Source organism: Myotis nattereri, assembly GCF_964212035.1.
Source record: "Myotis nattereri genome assembly, chromosome: 13".
In the NCBI taxonomy this organism is placed as follows: domain Eukaryota; kingdom Metazoa; phylum Chordata; class Mammalia; order Chiroptera; family Vespertilionidae; genus Myotis; species Myotis nattereri.
In genome coordinates this window covers 33,580,512-33,588,441 of record NC_138088.1, presented here as the reverse complement: position 1 = coordinate 33,588,441, position 7,930 = coordinate 33,580,512, and the positions used below count along the sequence as shown (strand labels likewise).

Sequence of the window (7,930 nt, the reverse complement as noted above, 5' to 3'; positions counted from 1 at the left end):
CCCCCACCCCCACCCCAGGCCTTCCTTCACCACCCTACTGTCTGTGTCCATGGGCTATGCATATATGCGTACAAGTTCTTTGTTGATCTCTTTCCATTCACCTACCCTCCCCTGCTTTCCTTCAATATAATTTTTAATGATCGCACAGCATTCTTACTCTGTTGTCTATAATTATTCACATTCTTAGTTAATCTAGAATTTTGTGTTCTTTTTACAGATGAAAATCTAAAAATGCTTTTCTGTTCTGAAATCAGTGTAAATATTGCCCAGTGGGACCCATAGCCCACTCTCATCCACCCTAATGTGGTTGAGTGACCAGTGGTAAATAAAGCAGGTGCTTTTTCCTTCTTTCCTCCCTCCCTCCCTCCCTTCCTTCCTTCCTTCCTTCCTTCCTTCCTTCCTTCCTTCCTTCCTTCCTTCCTTCCTTCCTTCCTTCCTGTTCCAGCTTGTACACATTGCATAGAACTGACCTTCAGCCCTGCAGGCCTTCTGCAACTCTACCTCAGTGTTAGGCTGCCCCAGGAGAGAGTGTGTGTAAGCCTTTTGTTATCAATACACTTTAATCTTATCCTTGTACCCAGCCCACAAAGTTACGATAATGAGAACTTGAACTCTTTGGGACGTCACTGTGAAAGATCTTTCCTCTGTAGGCATCAGAAAGTGCTGAGAAGTCTTAGCTGAGCAACGTGCAACGGGGAGGAAACAAGAATTTGGACCACCATTTGCTTTCCTGGATGCAAGAAGTCTTTTGAGGGGTTGAATAAGGTAAGAATGACTCTATTTTCTTAGAGAGGGAGGGATGGATCTTGAGTCACCCATTGCCCCAGAGATCTTGATGAAACCCCAAACCTCCACCCCATTTTCTTAGCTTTGGAAACCCATTTTGCCATATCATTACTTTTTTCTTTCACAGTCTTGAGCAATAGGCACCTCAGCATGGTAAAGATGTGACAAGTGGCTTGCTGTTGTCTCATTAGAGCCTCATCACTGACCTTCTAGGACAGTGGTTCTCAACCTTCCTAATGCCGAGACCCTTTAATGCAATTCCTCATGTTGTGGTGACCCCCAACCATAAAATTATTTTCGTTGCTACTTCATAACTGTAATTTTGCTACTGTTATGAATCATAATGTAAATATCTGATATGCGGGATGTATTTTCATTGTTACAAATTGAACATAATTAAAGCATAGTGATTAATCACAAAAACAATATGTAATTATATATGTCTTTTCCGATTGTCTTAGGTGACCCCTATGAAAGGGTCGTTCGACCCCCAAAGGGGTCGCGACTCACAGGTTGAGAAACACTGTTCTAGGATTATGCTAGGTTAAGTGGGAACCATAAGGAAATGTATATTCCTTTAAAATGTAATTCTTGGTCCATTTGCCTTCTGAAGCAGACAAGACATTTGCTTTAATGTTTGAAAGCAGATTTTAATCATTATGAGAAATAAATAGCACTAATGGCTTCAAAAAGAATTGTGATATGTTGGCAGTAATTCTGGCAACAAAGTAAGAGTGGTGAAACACATCACTGAAATCTGAGTAAGAGGTGGAAACTCTGATGTTAAATCAAGTGCTGCTGTTGACTTGTGCAAGAGGCCGATAGTGGTAATCAGTCACCAGAGAAAAACTAGCCAAAAAAAGGTATGATTTTGTTGTTTGTTACACAGGCTCCTGCCACATGACTACATTTTTTACATATATAATGTGTCAACAGATGATCCGGGGTTGGGAGGTCTACTTGTCCGTCATCCATTTTTTCATTGCCCTTTTTGTAGAAGTTGTCTCAGCTAACAGAAAGGCTTACAGAAACCAAAGTTTAGAGCAAGAACTAGGTGTACTGGGTTTGAAGTTTGCTACTGAAACAATAGCTAATGACTAATAAACCTCTTTGGATCATCAGTTTCAGAGGCATATCTTAGATGTGCTTCCTGCCTTCTGGGGGCTGTCAGTGGAACCTGGGACCCAGATGCAGAACTAATTTGTTCTGCCCTAAATTTAAAGTTGTTCCTACTGCTGACCTTGATGGTGGTCACGGTGCCATATGGATGAGGAAAGTCTACCAATAACCAGGAAGTTTAGGAAGACGTTTCAGTCTCCTTGTCCATTCCCAGCTCAGCCCTTCCTCTGAAGTGTTTGCTGGGTGACTGATTTTTAACCTGTAGTCCAGGGGTTGCAAAATAAAATGACTACAAAGACCAGGTAGTAACTTAGATATACAAGACCCATGGGGTAGGGGCTATGGCAAGTTGGAGAAGGCATGCACCATCTAAAAAGAACAGCACCTACCAAGTTTTGAAACTTTTGGCAAATGGGAATGCTGGCTCAGTGTTGCCACATTTTAGAAAGTATTTTGAAAGAAATTTGAGGTTTCAGATTTGTAAATGTGGACTCTATAGAAAAATTGTGAGACTTAATCTTTTATCTTGTCAGTTAAGTCAAATTGAAACAAAAAAATTGTCTGGGCTGTACTACACACAATTGTTTGTTGCCAATTTACAACTCCTGGGGGTGGCAGCATCTTAGCCACCATTGGGGCGGAGGCAAGACGTGGGATTCCAATCCCATCTCACTGCTCAGGCTTCCTAAAGCAAGTCCCTTCCTGTGCTTCCAATAATCCTCTAATGGTAGTCTCATGTGAACGCCCTTCAAGGACCATGAAGAACACAGAGTCTTTGCCAATTTGGAACCCAGTGATGAATGTCAACATTTTGAGCACTTTTTACATTCCATGGAACCAACAAATTATTACTTGCATTATCTCCTCTTATTTTTATGGGAACTCTATGAGATAGATACTAAAATGATCACCATCATATTCCTATTTACAGATGGAGAAACTGAGGCTCATTGTCTGGGATTCCCCAAGTTCAGTTGCAGTAAGTGGCAGAAATGAGATTTGAATTCTGGAGTCAGACTTCAGAATCCAATTTTTAATGACCATTATTATACTTTCTCCTGTTATACGACTTTTTAGCTTGTATAGTCCCTCCGCATAATGATGAATTCTCCTCCTAAAATATCCCAAGGAATTTGTAAGGACATTTTCTGCTTTTGTAGAACACAGGGGCATTTGTATTTTTATCCTCTTCATTTGCTACAAGGTTTGCAAAATGTGTGTAATCCTTATCACAGAAGAGGAACATGTTATTAACACCTGGCTTGAGACCAGAGATGCCAACCCCTCTTTCCAGGCCATTTTCTTCTCAGGTAGTATTTAAAGTTAGAACATGAGGTATAGAGGCCTACGGTATGGATTTCACCTCCACGTGGACAAGATAATTTTACTTAGTCTATGATCACAGAGGAAAGCCCCCACCTCAGCAAGCCTCCTCCCAAGTACAAACAATGTGGGTGGGTCCGTCATCCCCGAGGACAGAAGTGTTTCAACCTAGACCCATAAACAGCATCATCACCCTGAAGGAAAGCAGCAGCGATGTAGCCGAGGAACGCAAATAGATTTTCACTTAGCTGCCCATGCCAAATGATGAGTGGTGGATGCCAGGATGAGTACTGTGCTGAGAAAGATTTGGAAACGCCATCTGAACTTATCAAAGAGTGCTCTAATTGACTGGTCTTGTCTGCTATGGGCTTGGGATGTGGAACTAGTGGTGAACGTGCTCTATACTTGCCTGGTATAGTCTGTTCATATGAAAGAGCTAAGACGTCTTAGGCAGTTGGAAGCACATGCGTTTTAATTTGTGATTCTGTCTTTTTCTGTCTCTTCCTTATTTCTTCTTCCATCTCTGCTTCTTTCTTAGGAAAAATGGCCAAACGTACCTTCTCCACATTAGAGACGTTCCTGATTTTCCTCCTCATAATGATGACTGCTATCACGGTGGCCCTTCTCAGCCTCTTGTTTATCACCAGTGGGACCATCGAAAACCCCAAAGGCAAGTGTCACGGGCTCTCTTGGATGCTGCGCCTAGGCCTGCAGGAAATTCCTCGATTACTGTGGACACGAAGGCAGGAAATAGTGTCTGTTGATAATGCGATAATGGAGGCAAAAGGAGAAGAAAGATCCACTAAGTATCAATTAGTCTTTTAAAAGCCTTGAAGACGGGAGTGTTGAATTCACATCCTTAGGGGGGCCAATGAAGCTCTGTAAATGAGCTCGAGTGGGGAGGGGTCCAGGAGGAGGCAGCTGCAATTTTGGTGAAGAGGGTCCCCAGCCCCTCCTGAGTGTCAGCTGACTGTTGTTATGATAAACACAGACTCAATTCTCCTGAGTTTCAAGAGAAGCTAGAAATTTGGGTGTTTAGACATAGTTTGATTTCTTCTTCAGCACTACAGATGAATTTAGTTTTTAAAAACTGTCTAGGCTCTTTTGATAGGCAGTAACGGGCCCATGGGTCTTTATAAAGTAACCTCTAGTCTAGGTTATATTATACCTGTTAAATGAGTAGAGAAGACAGTGGGGTTTGAATGCTCTGACCAAGGTAAAGGGAGGGCTGGACTCAGGCCAGCCGGAGAAGGAGGTGCATGTCTGCACCCCGGTTTTCTCCTCGGTGGCCTTTTCTCTTTTCCAGTGTATTCTCCACCATGTCCCCGTGCTTTGAATTTCCTGCAAACACAGAGGACCAGAAATCCTCCGTGCCAGGAGTGGGCAGAGCAGGGTCCTGGACTGCTAGATATGAAAGGCTCTGTAGGGCTTATTTAGTTTTAGCTCTTAAAATGAGACTCAGGGAGCCCTGGCCAGTATTGCTCAGTGGTTAGAGGGTGGGCCCACAGACTGAAGGGTCAGAAGTTCAATTCCCAGTCAAGGGCACGTACCTGGGTTGCAGGTTCCATCTCTGGCCCTGGTCAGGGTGTGAGCAGAAGGCAACCAATAGATGTGTCTCTCTCACATAGATCTCTCTCCTCCCTTCCCTCTCCCTACCCCCTCCCTTCTTCTCACCCTCTCTATAAATCAATGGGAGAAATATCCTTGGGTGAGGATTAAAGAGAGAGAGAGAGAGAGAGAGAGAGAGAGAGAGAGAGAGACAGACAGACAGACAGACACAGAGACTCAGGGAGGTTGTCTATAATTACGGCAACTATTTCCATAGTGCAAGTTGCTGTTTATTGAAGGTTACTTTGTGGCAAGCACTGTAATCAGGAGCCTACATCAATTTCTTATTTAATTCTAATAAGGTTACTATGAAGGTTGATGCCAGTCTTAGTACCATTTTATAGATGTGAAAGCTGAGACTTTGAGATCACAAAGAGCTTGCCCTTGGCTATGTAAGTTTTGCTTTGGTTGGTACCACATGCCTATGTCAGTATCAATAAAGCAATAGCAAAGCCTCCTGCTTCCTTTCTTGCAACACTAGATGCCCTGTAGAGAATGTGGGCTCTGGGAGGAACAGGCACAGATTCTAACTCCCTCTGGAATGTGGTTGAAAGCGCATCAGATTCTTAGTTGGAAGATCTGGTTTGGACACCTGATTAAGCATTTGCTCTCTGAATTCTTGGTTAAGTCACTGTCTCGGCTTTAGTATTCTCATATGTAAACTGAGGAGATTGGACCAGGTGATCTCTAAGGTTTTTTTGTTTTTTGTGTTTTGAGCTCCGGAAGTCTAAGATCCCATAATGAGTTAGTTGCTAATCTCTTGCCTAAGTACTTCCTGAGCACTTGTACCTTCTGACACTGACTTCTGCTGCCTTGGCCATCCTGGCTGTTGTCTGTATTGGAAACAAACAAGTAAAATGTATATGTAAGATGTCTAAATACATAAATAAAACCAGAGCTCTAAGGCAGCCACTGCTCTATATTTTTAATATGCAGTAACATATTTATTGTTCAAAACAGCCCTTGGAAGCAGGGTATTATTATTATTATCTCTATTTTATAGATGGGAAAAATTGGGGTGAATAGCTTAAGTAATTTGTTCAGCCAGTAATTGGTAAAGTCAGTTTTCCAATCCAGATTTCTGGCATCTGTCCTTTTATTCTCAATGCTATTCTGCCTCCCTGATATTTGTATGTATATGTGATATACATATTGATAAGAAATGTAGTGTGTCCTTATGCATATATCACCATATATGCATATGAATCATTAGCATAAGATAGAACTATGTCAACAAGTATACAACGATCTAGGCTGCATTAAGAATAAGTCTTTAGCCCTGACCGTTGTGGCTCAGTGGGTTGGGCATTGTACCATGCACGGAAAAAGGTTGCTGGTTGGAAGCCCAGCAACATTGTGGGCTCAATCCCTGGTAGGAGGTGTGCAGGAGGCAGCTGATCGATGTTTCTCTTACATTGATGTTTCTCTCTCCCTCTCCCTTCTTCTCTCCCTAAAAATATATATGAATAACTCTTAAAAAAAGAATAAAAGTTTTGAGAAGGCTGAGGAAGATCAAAGCAGGGTAGAGACAGCTGGAGTGGCACCCTGGAGATGAGGGTTTGAGCTGGATGTGAGTGTGACGGAAGTGAATCAACTCTGAAGGTGGTAGTGGAGATTGGTTGGTAGAATAGAAAGGAATAAGGACCCTGGATGGAAAGAATGGCAAGAACGAATCCCAAGAGGCTGCATTTAGTAGGTTGTGTGTCAGGAAACTGGCACATGATTTGTTTGGCTGGCGTGGAAGTGCATGGTGAGTGAATGAAGGGTGACGAGTTTGCAAGGAATGGCTTGTGAGGAGAAGCTGAAGGAGGTTTGATGGAGACCTTGATTGTTTAGTTGGAACATGTGCAGTAAAGAAAAAGATCATCCTTAGGAATGAGATAAAACAAGTTCCTGAGATGTTTTCCACCGTGTATCATACACATAAACAATATACAAAGATTTTTTTCCACCTGAATTGGGTGTTCTAACTAATGCTGACACGTAAGTGATCTGAATTGTGGTTTCTTAAATATCTTACTCTATTTTTATTTTTTGACATTTTATATATTACTTATTTAATTGAGTTTGTTGGGTGACATTGGTTAATAAAATTATGTAGGTTTCAGCTATAGAATTCTACAGTACATCATCTGTACTGTGTGTTTACCACCCCAGTTCAAGCCTCAAATATTTTATTCTATTTTTTGGATTCAGGTTTTCCATCCACTGAGAGCCCTCAGGCCACCCAGAGCCCCACAGCCACCCAGGGCTCCACAGCCCCTCAGCGCTCCACACTCACACAGGGTCCCACAACCACCCAGGTGGACACAGTGACTACCACCCCAGAGCCTCCTCTATTTCAGAACTTCAGTGGCTACCACATAGGTGTTGGGCGAGCTGACTGCACAGGACAAGTAGCAGATATCAATATGGTAGGTAAATCATGGGCTCCTCAAAGAGACTGTGAAATAAAATTTTATTATTTTGAATCCTGCATTTATTCCTGATTATTATAGCATCGTCTTGCTTTCCTATTGACTTCACTGCTGTGTAAGACTATGAGTATTGTCCTATAAGGAAGAAAGGATCATTTATTTAACCAAAACTCCCTTGGAAAGACAGTTGGCCACTTTTTATGAAATGGCAGGGCTAGGAAACTCAAATATGACAGAGGATGGGCAGGTACTGTAAGTGACTGAAGTAGGTCAGTGTAAGATGTTCAACATCTAGTGATCCTCAGTTTGGGGACAGTAGGAAGTTGTGGGCATGGCGGTGCATCTAGAAAGTGCACGGCCCCAACTAATTGTTGCCATGTAAGCATGTGGACTTAGGGTTGCTATATCTGACAGTTTTTTCAAGAGAAGCCAGAAACATCTCTGGACTGAAGATCTGAGGGTTTAAGTATCTCACTTGGAAAATGTAGGCAACTCTAGTTAGTTAAAACTGGAAACCTGGCATGGGCCAACAGTGCGTTAGCCAAGTAAAACCCTTCAATGTGTTAGGTGTGGTCTGTTGGCTGTTAGCATGCAACTTCTTTGCTCTGATGGTGGTAACACTGTTTATATCAACACTTCCCTAGGAAACCAGAGCTTGAGGTTGTCTGATGGGATTG

At 42.4% G+C, this 7,930-nt stretch overlaps 1 protein-coding gene across 1 annotated transcript in view; it reads left to right on the top strand.

Annotated features, from left to right (window-relative positions):
* Nucleotides 1-553: 553 nt before the first annotated feature.
* ASAH2 (N-acylsphingosine amidohydrolase 2) overlaps nt 554-7,930 on the top strand; it is a 58,753-nt gene continuing 51,376 nt past the window's right edge. Inside the window, exons 1-3 of the mRNA XM_081104811.1 lie at nt 554-765; nt 3,767-3,898; nt 7,033-7,250. Coding sequence (XP_080960937.1) covers nt 3,772-3,898; nt 7,033-7,250 — 345 coding nt within the window. The 5' untranslated portion in view covers nt 554-765; nt 3,767-3,771. The remainder of the gene's footprint in view (nt 766-3,766; nt 3,899-7,032; nt 7,251-7,930) is intronic.